General features: G+C 49.6%; 1 protein-coding gene across 11 annotated transcripts in view; it reads right to left on the bottom strand.

The window, feature by feature from the left end:
- Positions 1-9928: 9928 nt before the first annotated feature.
- The window catches only part of GTF2I (general transcription factor IIi), a 107667-nt gene continuing 100391 nt past the window's right edge, over positions 9929-17204 (bottom strand). For all 11 annotated transcript variants that reach the window (XM_064375644.1, XM_064375638.1, XM_064375642.1 and 8 more), the window contains 5 exons: positions 16483-16511; positions 14062-14103; positions 12629-12670; positions 11761-11836; positions 9929-11067 (listed from right to left, as the gene is read on the bottom strand). In XM_064375644.1, coding sequence (XP_064231714.1) covers positions 11778-11836; positions 12629-12670; positions 14062-14103; positions 16483-16511 — 172 coding nt within the window. In that variant the 3' untranslated portion in view covers positions 9929-11067; positions 11761-11777. The remainder of the gene's footprint in view (positions 11068-11760; positions 11837-12628; positions 12671-14061; positions 14104-16482; positions 16512-17204) is intronic.

A 17204-nucleotide genomic window follows, 5' to 3' on the forward strand; every position in this document is an offset into this window, starting at 1 on the left:
GCTCTTGTTGCCCAGGCTGGAGTGCAGTGGCACGATCTCAGCTCACAGCAACCTCTGCCTCCTGGGTTTAAGTCATTCTCCTGCCTCTGCCTCCCAAGTAGCTGGGATTACAGGCGTGCACCACCATGCCTGGCTAATTTTGTATTTTTAGTAGAGACGAGGTATCACCCCGTTGGCTAGGCTGCTCTCGAAATCCTGACCTCAGGTGATCCGCCCGCTTTGGCCTCCAAAAATGCTGGAATTACAGGCATGAGCCACCACGCCTGGCCTTTTTTGCTTTTTTAAAAAGACAGGGTATCCCTCTGTCACCCAGGCTGGAGTGCAGTGGCATGATCATAACTCACTGCAGCCTCCAACTCCTGGGCTCAAGCCCTGGGCCTCCCTAGTAGGTTGGGACTACAGGCGTGTGTCACTACACCTGGCCTGTTTCTGCTTTTACTATCTAAGAAGTGTACAGTCCATTCCGTCTGTTCTGAAAGACTTGCTTGGGAAGTGCGTCCCTTTTTTTTTTTTTTTTTTTTTTGAGATTGAGTCTCGCTCTGTCACGGAGGCTGCAGTATAGTGGCACGATCTCAACTCACTGCAACCTCTTTCTCCCAGGTTCAAGTGATCAAGCAATTTTCCTGCCTCAGCCTCCTGAGTAGCTGGGATTACAGGCTCGCACCACCACGTCTGGCTAATTTTTTTGTATTTTTATAGAGATGGGGTTTCACCATATTGCCTAGGCTGGTCTCAAACTCCTGACCTCAAGTGATCTACCCGCCTCGGCCTCCCAAACTGCTGGGATTACAGGCGTGAGCCACAAAATCTGGCCTTCACTTCTTTATAGAGAAGAAAAGGCACGTCACCTGCAGTCATCTATCCTCTCTGGACCTTACTGTCCCCTACCTGCACCCCGAGGTCCCCAGCCCTGGGTGTCAGCAGCCTTACAAGTCCTTCCTATGGCGATTTCCATCTGTGTATCTGGGAATCTTTCCATGCAGAGAGATAGGCATTTGCAACAGGACGTACTCAGCAATGACAAGGAACTACGCCACAGGACAACATGATGGAATCTTCCAGACACATCGCTCAGGGAAAGAAGGCAGACACGGAGCACATGTTCTGGAGGACGTCATTTAGACGAGGCTTGAAACCTGCCCAAGCCAGGCTGTGGTGTTGGAAGCCAGGGTGACTTTTGGGGTGATGCTGGGGACATGGTGACAGGAGGGAGTAGGAGGTGGTGGCTGACGTTTGCTTCCTCTCCAGATAGATGCCAGTTCCACAAGTGAGGCCGGGCGCAGTGGCTCACTCCTGTAATCCCAGCACTTTGGAAGGCCGAGGTGGGTGGATCACCTGAGGTCAGGAGTTCGAGACCGGCCTGACCAACGTGGAGAAACTCCATCTCTACTAAAAATTTAAGAACTAGCCTGGTGTGGTGGCGCATGCCTGTAATCCCAGCACTTTGGGAGGCCAAGACGTGCGGATCATCTGAGGTCAGGAGTTCGAGACCAGCCTGCCCAACATGCTGAAACCCCATCTCTACTGATACAAAAATTAGCCAGGTGTGGTGGCAGGCGCCTGTAATCCCAACTACTTGGGAGAATGAGACAAGAGAATCACTTGAAACAGGGAGGCCGAGGTTGCAGTGAGCTGAGATCACAACACTGCACTCCAGCCTGGGCAACAGAATGAGACTTCGTCTCAGAAAAAAAAGAAAGGCTTAGCATAGATGCCACACCGACAGCGGTGCCCACCTGGGCACGTTGAGGCAGGGCAGAGGAAGGCTCTGGTGGGGCTTGTTGCAAGCACAGCCTTTTGTGGGCTCTCCGCACTTCCTTCCCTTGCTCCAGCGGTCTCTCCAGTCTTGCAAAACTGCCTGGCCAGCGTGCTTGTCCTGCAGGCACCCTGAGCCCCTGGCTGTGATCTTCCACTCTCCTCCTGTGGCCTCCCGAGACCCCGTCATGTTCCCACAAGACGCTCCGCAGACAGGGGATGCCCAGCACGTGTGTGGGGTAAGCAGAGGCAGGAAGTGCTGACAGCTTGAGCTTGACCTTGTCATGTCCTCTGTAAGCAGGTTCACAGCCTTCTTTCAGGACGACATACGATTTTGTTTCCACTTTTTATTTTCATTTAATTTTTTTTCTTTTTTGTAGAGAGGGGGTCTCGAGATGTTGCTCAGCCTGGCCTTGAACTCCAGTCTCAAACTATCCTCCTGGCTCAGCCTCCCAAAACCGTAGGATTACAGATGTGAGCCATGGTGCCTGGCCAGGATTTAATTTAGTACAGGGATGAAACAAGTTTCCAAATGATTTTTTTAATTTAAAAAAAAAAAAAAGATCAGAGCGGTGGCTCACACCTGTCATTCCAGCACTTTAGGAGGCCGAGGCAGGTGGATCGCCTGAGGTCAGGAGTTTGAGACCACCCTGGCCAACATGGTGAAACCCTGTCTCTACTAAAAATACAAAAATTAGCTGGGTGTGATGGTGGGCGCCTGTAATTCCAGCTACATGGGAGGCTGAGGCAGGAGAATCACTTGAACCTGGGAGGCAGAGGTTGCAGTGAGCCGAGATGGTGCCACTGAATCCAGCCTGGGTGACAGAGCAAGACTCCGTCTCTAAAAAATAGTAAGATAAAATAAAATAAAAGTGAAGGAAGGAAGTAATAAAAGATAAGACATTTAAATAGAATTTCTTTTTTTTTTTTTTTTTTGAGGTGGAGTTTTTCTCTGTCACCCAGGCTAGAGGGCAGTGGCATGATCTTGGCCCACTCCAACCTCTGCCTCCTGGATTCAAGGAATTCCCTGCCTCAGCCTCCTCAGTGGCTGAGATTACAGGCACCCACCACCACACATGACTAATTTTTGTATTTTTAGTAGAGATGGTGTTTTGCCATCTTGGCCAGGTTGGTCTTGAACTCCTGACCTCATGATCTACCTGCAATGACAAGGAACTGTCCCACAGGACGACACAGTGGAATCTTCCAGACACATCGCTAAGGGAAGGACGGCAGACATGGAGCACATGTTCTGGAGGACGTCATTTATACGAGGCTTGTGCTGGGATTACAAGGCGTGAGCCATTACGCCCAGCCGGAAATAGAATTTCTAAAAATGTTTGTATTGTGAAATGTATAGAAAATCACATCTGTATTAGCCGGGCGTGGTGGCGGGGCTTGAACCCAGGAGGCGGAGGTGGCAGTGAGCCGATCTCACCATTGCACTCCAGTCTGAGCGGCAGAGTAGACTCCATCTCGAGAGAGAGAGAGAGAATAAAAGCGTACTGCATATCTTACCTAATTAATAGGAAGGAGACAGCTGGTTAACCATTCACTGGATATTAGAACAATACCAGTGCCCTCAAATTCCCCCACGTCCTGAGTGCTAACAGGAAGGGCCCCCGCCCACCACCCCGCCGCGAGTCAGACACTATTCTAAGTGCTTTCTATTTACAATCACATCTTCCCCTCACAATGAGGCTTTCGGGTAGTGGGTACAAGTTTCCCCACCTCACAGACGGGGAATACGGAGAGAAAAACAGGTTTTCACAGCTAGTAAACGCAGAACTCGGATTTGCTTTTGTTTTGAGATGGAGTCTCCAGCTGTTGCCTAGGCTGGAGCGTAGTGGCACAATGCTGCCTCGCTGCAACCTCTGCCTCTCGGGTTCAAGCAATTCTGTGTCAGCCTCCCAAGTATCAGAGATTACAGGATTGTGCCACCACACTCAGCTAATTTTTGTATTTTTTGTAGAGACAGGGTTTTGCAATGTTGCCCAGGCTGGTCTCGAACTCCTGGCCTCAAGTGATCCGCTGGTCTCAGCCTCCCAAAGTGCTGGCATTACAGGTAGGAGCCATCGAGCCTGGCTAGAACTGGGATTGAACTCAGGCAGTCTGGACCCGGGCCCACGATTTAATCACTGCACTTCTATGCCTTGCCCTTGAACAATGAATGAATGAATGAATGAATGAATGAATGAATGAATGAGAGTAGGGGGCTCATGAGGGAGGCTCTCACCTCAAGCCCGGCTGGAAAGGAGCAGGGGCTTCCGGGTCTGAACTGCCAGTCCTGGCCTTTTTCCAAATGTCAATTCCCCACCCTCAGGCCACTTGGTCTTCCCCACATGGACTGAGCTCCCCATTTCCTTAACCAGGAATTCCCCAAGGCTGGGCCAGTGGGGACCATATGGGGAAAGAGGGGGCTTGGTGTCAGGGCACAGGCCCACACAGTGCCCTCTGTGTGGGGAAAGGGAATCTAACAGTTCCCAGGATTGGAGCAAATCAGCCTTCCCGTGGGATTTCCCAGGTCTAACCTAAGCCTCTCCTGCTGCCTCTTCTTGAGTGAGTGACAGCCAGGATCCATCCCCTTGGCAGGCCCTGGGTGACGGCCTCCTGGTTGTCCTCCCACAGGACCAGCTCACCCTCCTGCCTTGGGCAGCAGGATGGGACCCAAGGTACCTGTGACACTGGTGCTGTGTGACCAATCCCCAGGCTGCATTGACAGGCAGGTGGCAATAGGCAGAAACTCGGGCCCCTCCAGCCTGGCCAACATGGTGAAACCCTGTCTCTACTAAAAATACAAAAATTAGCCGGGCCTAGTGGTGGGCGCCTGTAACCCCAGCTACTCAGGAGGCTGAGGCAAGAGAATTGCTTAAACCTGGGAGGCAGAGGTGGCAGTTGTAAGGCCGGTTGCCTCGCCGGGAGCACGGACACCCTCCCCTTTCCCTCGCCAGGAGCTCGGACACACCCCGCCTCCCTCGTCGGGAGCACGAACACCCTCCCCCACCCCCTGCTCGCCAGGAGCTCGGACACATCCCCCTCCTCACTGGCAGCCCGGAAAAAAGCCCCGCCAGGACCTACCCAATACCATTTTGTCCCATCCGGGCCCCACTCACCTTGCGCACAACCAATCAAACGCCTCCACTCCGTATAAAACCCCATGTCTGAGAGGAGTCCGTGTGACTTCTCCGGCCCTTCCTGTAGGACCGCAGAACCTCACCTGGGAGCCTGAATAAACCCTTCCCATTGGATCTTCTTGTGCTGGCCTCAGTTTCTTCCTTTTAAACTCGGCAATAACCCCAGAACAAACCTTACAGCAGTGAGCCGAGATCACGCGACTGCATTCCAGCCTGGGAGACAGACTGAGTGAGACTCCATCTCAAAAAAAAATAAGTCGGGCTCGGTAGCTCACACCTGTAATCCCAGCACTTTGGGAGGCCGAGGCAGGTGGATCATCTGAGGTCAGGAGTTCGAGACCAGCCTGGCCAACATGATGAAACCCCGTCTCTACCAAAATACAAAAATTAGCCGGGCATGGTGGTAGGCGCCTGTAATCTCAGCTACTTGGGAGACTGAGGCAAGAGAATCACTTGAACCTGGGAGGCAGAGGTTGCAGTGAGCCGAGTTCATGCCACTGCACTCCAGGCTGGGCGACGGAGTGAGACTCCATCTCCAAAAAACAAACAAACGAAAAAAGCAAAAAGAAATGTGGGTCACGGCCGGGCGCGGTGGCTCAAGCCTGTAATCCCAGCACTTTGGGAGGCCGAGGCGGGTGGATCACGAGGTCAAGAGATTGATACCATCCTGGTCAACATGGTGAAACCCCGTCTCTACTAAAATACAAAAAATTAGCTGGGCATGGTGGCGCGTGCCTGTAATCCCAGCTACTCGGGAGGCTGAGGCAGGAGAATTGCCTGAACCCAGGAGGCGGAGGTTGCGGTGAGCCGAGATCGTGCCATTGCACTCCAGCCTGGGTAACAAGAGTGAAACTCCGTCTCAAAAAAAAAAAAAAAAAAAGAAATGTAGGTCACTCACTGCCTCCCCGGGGACCCGTCAGCCAAATCACCCAAGCTGGGCTCTGCCTGGCAGGGGTGGACCCCGAGGCCTCCGCAGACGGGAATCAGGGACCTGGCCTTGGGAGACTTGCTCAGGACACAGCTGAACCACAGCCCTGGGATTCCGCTCTCCCCTCGCCCTGATCACACCGCCCTCCAGTCCTTGGCCTTGGGACCCAGGAGAATGGGCTCCAGGCCCCCGGCATTCAACTCAGGGGAGTCAGATGGAGGCCCAGGCCCCATGGGGAGACGGGCAAGCTGACAGCTGAGTTGTGCCTGTGCCTGAAGCTCCCTGAGCCTCCGTCTTTTTTTTTTTTTTTTTTTTTTTTTTTTTTTGAGACGGAGTCTCGCTCTGTTGCCCAGGCTGGAGTATGGTGGCACGATCTTGGCTCACTGCAAACCCTGCCGCCTGGGTTCAAGCAATTCTCCTGCCTCAACCTTCCAAGTAGCTGGGACTACAGGAGTGCGTCACCACAACCAGCTAATTTTTATATTTTTAGTAGAGACGGGGTTTTACCATGTTGGCCAGGATGGTCTCCATCTCCTGACTTCGTGATCCACCCACCTCGGCCTCCCAAAGTGCTGGGATTACAGGAGTGAGCCACCATGCCCGGCCAATGGTGATTTCTGTACACTTAAAATAAATTTCAGTAATGAGAAAAATCACGCCCTAAGAGGCAGCAGTCTGGTCTGGAGTGGCTGTTTCCACGTCTCCCGAGCCCCGAGAAGTGCAGTGACATCAGCAGTGCTGCAGTCCCTCCGGGACTTGCTGAGGGCCAGGCCCCCCGAGTCACTTCCCCGGGGAGAGCTGGGACAGTCCCTAAGTCACACAGGCCTGGAGTTGGGGGCGGGCTGCTCGAAGATAGGCAGGACCTGTAGATGTGGCTTTCTCAGTGAGGGCTCACACAGGTGCAGAGGCACCGCGGAGACTCATCTCACCTCCATGGGGCTGAAGCTCACCTCCTGCAGGCCAGCAAAAGGAACTTGAGGCTGTGGTGCCAACACTTGCCACAGCTTCATGGACCTGCACCCCGGGTCCCCTGCTCCGGCCTTGTCATTTTGGAGACCTGCAGTGACTGCCTTTTTTTTTTTTTCTGGTTTTTTTTTTTTTTGAGATGGCGTTTTACTCTGTCACTCAGGCTGGAGTGCAGTGACTCCATCTCGGTTCACTGCAACCTCTGCCTCCCGGGTTCAAGCGATTCTCCTGTCTTAGTCTCGTGAGTAGCTTGGATTACAGGCCCACACCACCATACACAGCTAATTTTTGTATTTTTAGTAGAGACTGGGTTTTGCCATGTTGGTCAGGCTGGTCTCGAACTCCTGACCTCAGGTGATCCACCTGCCTCGGCCTCCCAAAGTGCTGGGATCACAGGCGTGAGCCACTGAGCCTTGCCTGTGACTGCCTTTTATCCAGGGGTTTTCCCTGGAGGGTGTGGGCACCATACAGGAGGGGACAATTTTAGTGTCAATCAGGGCGGGAGTTCAGCAGATCCTTCAGATGCAGCTAGACTTTCTCAGCCTGTGGCATTTGGGGCTCTGGGAGGTTGGCTCTCTGTTCTGTCACTGGCCCTGCCTGTGTCTGCCCAGTCACCCTCACCCTCTCAAGGGGTCCTCCTGGGGGGATTTTTACTGCTTTATGTAGCCTGAGGCGAGAGCAGCCTTGAGTTCCCGCAGGAAGTGGATGCCACAGCCGGCCCCGCTCTTGCTTCTGGGGAGGAAGTCAGACAGGAATCACCTTCCCCAGCTGGGCTTGCCTCACAGGCACTTTCAGAGCTGGCTTTCCTGAACTTCCCCAAAATTAAGGTGAGGTGCCAGGCGCGGTGGCTCATGCCTATAATCCCAGCACTTTGGGAGGCCGAGGCAGGTAGATCACTTGAGGTCAGGAGTTCAAGACCAGCCTGCCTGATATGGAAAAACCCTGTCTCTAATAAAAATACAAAAATTAGCCAGGCATGGTGGTGGACACCTGTAATCCCAGCTATTGGGAGGCTGAGGCAGAAGAATCGCTTGAACCTGGGAGGCGGAGGTTGCAGTGAGCTGAGACCACACCACTGAACTCCAGCCTGGGCAACAGAGCGATACTCCATCAAAAAAAAAAAAAAAAAAAAAAGCCAGACTTGGTAGCTCAAGCCTGTAATCCCAAAACTTTGGGAGGCCGAGGTGGGTGAACCCTTGTCATTTTGGAGAAGTTCGAGACCAGCCTGGCCAATATGGTGAAACCCTGTCTCTACTAAAAATACAAAAAATTAGCTGGGCATGGTGGTAGGCATCTGTAATGTCAGCTACTCAGGAGGCTAAGGCAGGAGAATCGTTTGAACCTGGGAGGCAGAGGTTGCAGTGAGCCAAGATCGCACCACTGCAGTCCAGCCTGGGCAACGGTGCAAGACTCCGTCTCAAAAAAAAAAAAAAAAAAAAAAAATTAAGGTGTAGTGGGGGTGGGGGGCAGGTAAGGAGGGACCCCTGAGGTGACTGAGGGGAAGCATGGGCCATAGTCTGGGCTTAGTTTTTAGCCCAGTTCACAGGGTGAGAAGGCCCCTCGGGTGTAGCCAGAGCAGGTCCACCTGCCCTTTGTCATTGATGGGCCACCAGACCCCTAGGGACCTGTGATTGCTACAACTGGCTGCAAGCTTCGCCCAGTCTGCCCTGTGAGTTAGGAGAGTGGGCAGCTGTGGGTGAAGTGCAGAGAGCTAGAGCTCCCTTCCCACCATGGATCCAGGCAGGAGCTGAACTCCAGGCAGGGGAAGTGATGCTTTTGAGAGTAAAGGACCCACAGCCCTGTTTGTGGACATCCCTCTGGTCTCGAAGATCTAAAAACAGGGACAATGGCCTCCAGGTCACCTCCATTCCTAAAATCCACCCCCCCTTCCCCTTCCCCATCATAGGGAAACTGAGGCACTTTGTGAGAACATCAGATCCTCACAAGGCACCCAAGTCCAGAAACTGGGGCTTCCGTTTAGGAAGATGAGCAGTGACCTTCCAAAAGATGCCGCGTTGGTGTGTGACAATCATCTGCTCCAATGGTTAAGCTTGCCAGGTGCCTTGAATTTACTGAGACCAGAGCTTAGGGTGTGATGTAGAAAACAGAAAGGCCTGGGCACTCCATCTCCCTCTCAGGTGGAACTTTTGGTCTCTGGAGGAAAGAAGCCGGGGGAGGCCAGGAGGAGGTTCAGAAAAACCAGCCTACTTCAAAATGAACTGGCGACTGGCTATCTCTGAGCGCCCGGTTCTAGGGTACCGCAGACCCGGGTCCAAGCTGCATCCTCAAGCCTCTGAATAAGACTGGGGCAACGACGTCCTCATCGATACAGTTCCAGAACAATCTCGCAGACCTCACTTTACATGTCAGATGACTTCAACCAATTAAAAAATTAAGGCAGCCAGGCATGGTGACTCACATCTGTAATCCCAACACTTTGGGAGGCCGAGGTGGGAGGATCACCTGAGGTTGGGAGTTTGAAACCAGCCTGACCGACATGGAGAAACTCCCGATTCCTTGGCAGGGATCTATGAAAAATACAAAAGTGAGCCTGGTGTGGTGGTACACAGCTGTAATTACAGCTACTTGGGAGGCCGAGGCAGCAGAATCCCTTGAGCCCGGGAGGCAGAGGTTGCAGTGAGCCGAGATGGCGCCATTGCACTCCAGCCTGGGCAACAAGAGCAGGGCACGTTTTAAAGAAACGTTACGAGAACCGTGAGATGCTATCAGAGAAGCGGTCTCATCCCAGGTCAGCAGGCAGGCGAATCGTGAGATCACTTTCCTTTTCTGGCACCCGCGGTTCGGGCACGGCAGAGGCAGGGACGGACCATGCTGAGAAGAGGGGCCCCAGAGCCGGTGCGTGGGCTCGGGCGGGAGGGGCTGCTGTGCGAGCTCTCGATGGCCGGGAATTCTGCTGCTCTTCATCCACAGCTGGCGCGGCCCAGATGGAAGGGCGCGGGCCCTGGCCCAGCTCAGAGACGGGCAGCGGTGGTCTCAGAAACACCGCAAGCGGCGCTGTCCCCAGGAGGCACGGCGGGCTCTGCCTGGCGCCAGCCTCGGCCTCGGTCTGTGTTCCAGCTATGCCCCGCCACCCCCAAGCTTCCCCCCAAAACGGAACCATGAAAACAGCCGAGAGAGCAATGCCTTAGTGTGTGAAAGGCATGGATGGATTTTATTGATTACCCTATATCTACAATTTGAGGTAAAATAGAAGCAACACATAAAAATGCCTATTTCTGCTACCATGTCATATAATTCTCCATTGTGAATATTGTGATAAAGCTACTGAAAAACTATGCCGTCACATAGCCTAGCTTCTTGTAGAGCTGGTATTTTACAACTTGCACCGTTTGTGAAATCTCAACACATGTAAGACTCTCCTAGGAAGGCGCAGCACGTCAGAGGTTGCGTCAAGAGCCCCTGACCCCTCCTCACTCCCCGCACCGGCACCTCAGGGTTACAAGAAGCACTAGGAAATAAGCCGGCCCGGCGAGCCCTGGACTCCGGGCCAGAACAGCCTTCCTACGAATCCGCGCCGCAGCAGGTCCCGCGATGGTGAGGCCGCCTGAGTGTCGTCGAGCAAGCCCCGATCCTCACCCCGGTCTTCAACTTCTGGTACACCATGCATTTTATTTGGACGAAAAGTAAAAGTGGAAGAGTTTCTCTCTGTATTTAATCTATAATTCACACGCTGAGATACTGACCTCTGACTGTTAGGTGATCCAGACGGTTTTGCTTTTAATTATGATAAAAAAAAAACATAGGAACCATGAGAGATAGCTTAGGAAAACGTTTAGTCAAATATACAGATACGAATTGTTCACTCAGTCATTAAGGAGAGCCGTGAACAAAGGATCATTTAAATGATTTTTTTCAAATAGAAAAACTAAAGAACTGAACTATCACAGGAATTTTTCTTCACTGCAGAAGCTGAGATGTTCCAGTAGGGGGTATCTCCACTTGATTGGAAAATAAACACCGTAACTGAAGGCTCTGCTGAGTACATAAAAAAATCTGGTGGGATTCATCCCTGACATTTCCCTGTCGTTTTTCCAGCATTGCTGTAAAATCCTGATAATACATTCCCCAGTTACACCAGGCATTCCAGACCCACAGTCACTCTGCTCTTTAATTCAATTCACAGAACTGCTGAAAAAGTAGACATTTCTATCTAAAAGTAGAAAAAAAGGTTTGTATAGAAGGTATTTCTGTTATACAAGTATATTACACAGCTTGGGGTAGTAACAGGTCCGAAAAGCTCTTCTCAACCACTGATACTTTAAGCTAGAACAGGAAAGAAAACAAAGAAGCAAGCAAACAGGTTAATCTAACCACGGGAACTCAACAGTCACGAACATCACAACTTTAACCTGCCAGTTCTGCTAACAGTGACTTGGGTGCAGATGCATTCATAAAGCAATATGAAAGCGTAAGTCCATGAGCTGACAGTGTAAGGCAAATTCCAGTACGAGAAGTCTCTGGATTAAAAAAAAAAATTCCATTGTCAAAGCTTCCTGACTTCTGGTCCCAACCTACTCCTCCTATGATAACTTGGGTGAATTTAAGAAATCTGGAATAACAGGATCGGACTTGTAACTCAACTCTGCAAGATGAACGTTAGATCTGCAGCTCTGTCAGACTGCAAATACCATCGCTAAGGGGAATAAAAAGGCAGCCTAATGATTCTGACTCAGCGGATTCCAATGAGGAGGACAGCGTTTACTCTGCCGATTAGAAACAACATTCTTTTTAAGGCAAAAGTGCTTTTACATCTTTGACTGAGAGATACTGATCCAAGGAGAATCTCCCTGTTGAATCTTCTAGCTTAACCATCCAGGAAGGCTCCCACCTGGCTCCCACATCCCCTGGAAGCGGGGCCGCCATCTTATGTTAAAGGAGGGAGATCACATTAGCTACGCGTATGCAGGGGGTTCAGATGGACACCACACGGCGTCCCGGACACAGAAGCTGATTTACCCTAGGAGGGAAGAGGTCTACCACGTGGGGTCTGGTTCTTGCTTGATCTGAGAGCTTCCATCAGTCTCTTTTATTTCTATCAACGGAAACAAAATGGGACCGGTTAATTATTTTGCAAAGCTGCTCGATCATAAATCCATTCGTACCAAGCTATTTACTAAGATATGGTTTAATAAGGAGGAGTAGACACCAAACAGCAAAACAGCTTCAGAGAGACGTCTCCTGAGCAATACATTCTAGATTCTGTTACTTATGTTTTCAAAGTAACATACAGCTTCTGGCTTGTATGCGTTTAAAGGACACCATTATCTAGGTTAGTAGCGGTCATTCATTCAACTGACTTCAGGTAGAATTCACCAAGTCATCTGGGGAAGTGAAGCAAAAGCAGCTATGCCTCATCTCTCAACAGCATAACCTGCAAATCCAATTCACCCAGAAGAAAGAGAGCAAAACCATCACCCAGTCCTAGTGAAATAGTTTAAACATACAACCCTTAGTCCTGATAAAAGTCTTGGCTGGGCAAGGTGGCTCATGCCTGTAATCCCAGCACTTTGGGGCCAAGGCCGGCAGATCACTTGAGGTCAGGAGTTTGAGACCAGCTGCCCAACATGGTGAAACACCAAGTTTCTACTAAAAATACAAAAATTAGCCAAGCATGATGGTGCACACCTGTAATCCCAGCAACTTGGGAGGCTAAGGCAGGAGAACTGCTTGAGCCCAGGAGGTGGAGGTTGCAGTGAGCAGAGATCACACCATCTCACTCCAGCCTGGGTGACAGAGCAAGACTCTGTCTTTAAATAAATAATAAATAAGTAAAAAAGTCTTAAAGACTACAGATTTGTACAGCAGGACCACCCCACCCTTTTACCTTCTGTGGCTGGAACTTCCAACTGGCTTGGTTCAGCTGATTCTAAAGAGAAACACAGAGATTGATTTCCACATTGTTCAACAGCTGCTTTATACTATCTAAAGAATCCAGGAGGAGGAAGAGAAGCTCTCCAGACTCTGTACAAACACAGGTGCACAATGAAAGAATACCCACCGTGTTGAGATTAAGCACACAATTATCCAAGTGTACTTTCAAATTTCTACTTCTCAAATGTGGTCCTAAATCCACATATACAACTGAAGTCTGAAATAATGTCTTAACACAGCCCCACCGTGAAAACAACCGGTTCCTTCGTTACGCTTTACCCCGCATTCTTCTGTTTACTCCCTTTAGTAAAAGCTTCTCATTACTTGTTTGTTTCTGTGGTTTTTATTTTGTTGTTTACTTTTTGAGACTCTGTTACCCAGGCTGGAGTGCAGTGGCACTATCTCGACTCACTGCGACCTCTGCCTCCTAGGTTCAAGCAATTCTTCTGCCTCACCCTCCTGAGTAGCTGGGATTACAGGCACATGCCACCACATCCAGCTGATTTTTGTATTCTTAGTAGAGATGGGATTTCACCATGTTGGGCAGACTGGTCTTGAACTCCTGATCTCAACTAATCTGCCCGCCTTGGCCTCCCAAAGTGCTGGGATGACAGGTGTGAGCCACCATGCTCAGCTTCATTACTTTCAATGAGTCACACAGCACAGGACCTTTTTTTTTTTTTTTTTTTTTTTTTTTGAGATATAGTCTCGCTTTGTTGCCCAGGCTGGAGTGCAGTGGCGCAATCTCGGCTCACTGCAACCTCCGCCTCCTGGGTTCAAGCAATTCTCCTGCCTCAGCCTCCTGAGTAGCTGGGACTACAGGTATGCGCCACCACGCCTGGCTAATGTTTGGATTTTTTAGTAGAAACAGGGTTTCACCATGTTGGCCAGGATAGTCTCAATCTCCTGACCTCAGGTGATCCACCCACCTGGGCCTCCCAGAGTGGTGGGATTACAGGTGTGAGCCACCGTGCCTGACCTTTTTAAGAAATTTTTAAGAGCACAATGCGTACATTTCTGCTCCACAACATTTAGCTCACTGACTTATGGCAGTCATTAGAAACTGATGGCGCAGAGTCAAGTTAAAAAGACAGCCCTCTTACTCTGCCAGTTCAGTCTGTCCATTAATCCTGGGGTTCCTGATGTTGGGCCTGACCTGGGATAGTGGGTACACGTGGTCTGCAGCCCCCAGTTCTCAGTCAGGACCCACAGCTTGCATTTATGTTTTGATCACCTGTCAAACTCAGGAGTGAAAACCACAAAGACGCCTGTGTGTGCTGTGTAACTGTGTGTGCAGGCAACTGAACGCTGAGGCCACGCGCAGGCATGCCATGTGTGACACCAGGCAGGCAGGAGTAGCTCCGGGCCCTCCCCTGCCTCACTCACCTTGTATCACGGGGGCTTCTGACTCACTCTGATCAACCAGCTCTGAAAATGAAGCAGATTGGTTTAAATAATGTAAGACCATGTTGTTCCCCCGGAAAAGCATTTTAACATACACTTGCTGTTTCCCTCCAGATGAGAAGGAAACAAACCTGAGTTCTGATATGTCCCTCACAATCACAAATTCATAGTAATTACCATAAAACCTTCTTCCACACTACTGCACAAGAACAGGAACAAAACAGAACATTTTGTTTATTTTTTGAGATGGAGTTTCACTCTCGTTGCCCAGGCTGGAGTGCACTGGTGCAATCTCAGCTCCCTGCAACCTCCGCCTCCAGGATTCAAGCAATTCTCCTGCCTCAGCCTCCCGAATAGCTGGGATTACAGGTGTGCACCACCACGCCCAGCTAATTTTTGTATTTTTAGTAGAGACGGGGTTTCACCATGTTGAACAGGCTGGTCTCAAACTCCTGCCCTCAGCCTCCCAGACTGCTGGAATTACAGGCGGGAGCCACCACGCCTGGCCAAAATCAAACATTTTAAACATCAACTTAGAGGGCAAATAGGTTTAAAATATAACATTCTTTGGAAACAAAAAATGATTCAGTAGATGGATGAACTCAGGTTAATTTTTAAAAGATGCAAAGAAAAAATTACCAGGAGATTTCTTTCCCTGGTGTGATTAAGCTGAATGTCAGGGACATGATTCATAGATGATGAAGCGAGGTCTACCAGTCCTTAACGACTGACATCACCAGATAAACACACTTCCCCAGACAGAAGGTGGACTAAAAACACAGCCTATCCAGTGAACTCAGGGTCTGTGCTACAAGCAAATGAGTCAACTGTATGTTAAAGTGAGACTCAAAGCTTGGTGGCAGAAGACACATCGCTTAGTCCATGATACCAGAAAGTGAATGGAGGCCGAAAAACACGGTCAGCAGTGTGGACAGAGAACAGCAGGGGCAGGCGGAAAACTGCAGAGCTTCCGCACTCCAGGGCTCATTGAGGTCTCGTGTGGCTGCGCTGAACACAGGTCTGAAAAGCTCTACGCCTGCCACTCAAGTGCTTCCTCTTCCAAAGAGTAAACTATAGAATTGATGGATCAATGTAGGTGGATTTTAAAGAGTTAAAACAATGAACTTCCACCAGAAAAAAAACTGAAATGCTCAGGTATTAGAAAAATATGAGTCTCACTTTGATACTTCTTTAGATTTCTGGTAGAGACAGGGTTTCACCATGTTGGCCAGGCTGGTCTTGAACTCCTAACCTCAAGTGATCTGCCTGGCTTGGCCTCCCAAAGTGCTGGGATTACAGGCATGAGCCACCATGCCTGGCCCTGCTGTTATACATTTTTTTTTTTTTTTTTGAGATGGAGTCTTGCTCTGTCGCCAGGCTGGAGTGCAGTGGCGCGATCTTGGCTCACTGCAACCTCTGCCTCCCGGGTACAAGCAATTCTCCTGCCTCAGCCTCCCGAGTAGCTGAGACTACAGGCGTGTGCTGCCACGCTCAGCTAATTTTTGTATTTTTTAGTAGAGATGGGGTTTCACCATGTTGGCCAGGATGGTCTCGATCTTTTGACCTCGTGATCCGCCCGCCTCAGCCTCCCAAAGTGCTGGGATTACAGGTGTGAGCCACTGCGTCCGGCCTACTTTTATACATTTTTAATAATGAAGTTAAGAAAACAAAACGTACTCACAAAATTAAGTTTTGTGGAAAATACTATTGAAAATGACACGAACGTGAAGGAACTAAAAGGACACTGAGTGAGTACTCAGCAATATCTGAGCCCAACGTGCGCCAGTCACTGTGCTTAAATATTAATAGAAGCAGGCACATTAAATGACTGACTTTGTCATGAAATTCAAGTCCAGTAATTATCATAGCCATAAAAGCAGTAATAAATAGAGATTGTATTTGCTGAGCCCATACCACAGGCGAAGCACATACTATAGGCTAAATACTATTCTAGGTTAGGGGCTGCAAACGTTTTTTTCGTACAGAGCCAATCAGTAAGTATGTTAGATTTTGCAGGTCATACACTTGCTGCTGTGACCTCTCAATTCTGCCATTAAAAAATGGACACGATAGTGGTTTCAATAAAACTTTATGCGCACACATCGGCAGGAGCTTGCTGACACCTGTTCTAGCTGTTTTCCATCTATTGGAAACCTCCCCTCCCCAAATTGGTGCTATTATTACCATTTTATGATTAAGTACATCGAGGATAGGAAAAGTTAAGGAGCCTGAATCATTTTACAACTAGGAAACGCCTGGTGTTTTTACTGAGGGCTAAGACAACCATTTGGCATGGTTACCGACGTAGTGAGGTAACATGAGATCTGTAAGCACGTATACACACTCACACACACACACGCCAGACACAGGAAAAACAAGAAAAACGCTTCACAAAATACTCACGGTTATTAATCACAAGTCCTGGAAATGGTCTAAAGAGAGAAACAAATTGTAAAGTAGAACAGTTTATTTCCACTCCACAAGAAATTACAGGTATCATTGTTTATTCAGCTCATGAGCAGCCCACGTCACTTACGTACCACCACGAGAAATATTACCCACAACCTTGTAAACTTATGGAAGAGATAGATATGTATGAATAATGAGAACACGGTTAGAAAATGTTTCACAATAAAATGGAGAAAAAACAAAAAATAGAAACGCAGAGCAGGGAACAGAGTGACTCAAACACAAGAATGGAAGAGGCTTTTTGCTTAACTCCTGGGAATGATATGGAGAATGGCCATGGGCGAAGTGGAACAAAAATATGGGATTTTTAGGGAAGGAAGGATGGAAGAAGATGAGAGAGAAGAAGCCTCCAGAGGATGTATTATGAGATTTCTGAGTGCCAGTCCTAAGAGATCTGAACTAGAGACAGTGGCAACTGGATGAACGGATTGGGTAGGTGGAGTTGTAGTAAGTTTCTGGGGGCTGGAAGAGAACAGGGAAGATAACCTGGGACTGGTGCTCAGGTGGGCATCTCTTATTGTGACAAGGACACGGGAAGGAATGTGGCGTTCACAATGCTGTTGGGGGTGGGTACAATCATCATGCCTGTTCATATGGACAGGAGCTGACACTCTCAATGGGGACAATGACCACTCTCATTTACAGACAACTAACAG

The sequence above is a fragment of the Aotus nancymaae genome, unplaced genomic scaffold, assembly GCF_030222135.1.
Source record: "Aotus nancymaae isolate 86718 unplaced genomic scaffold, 86718_ANA_hifiasm-v0.15.2.pri h1tg000012l, whole genome shotgun sequence".
Lineage (NCBI taxonomy): Eukaryota > Metazoa > Chordata > Mammalia > Primates > Aotidae > Aotus > Aotus nancymaae.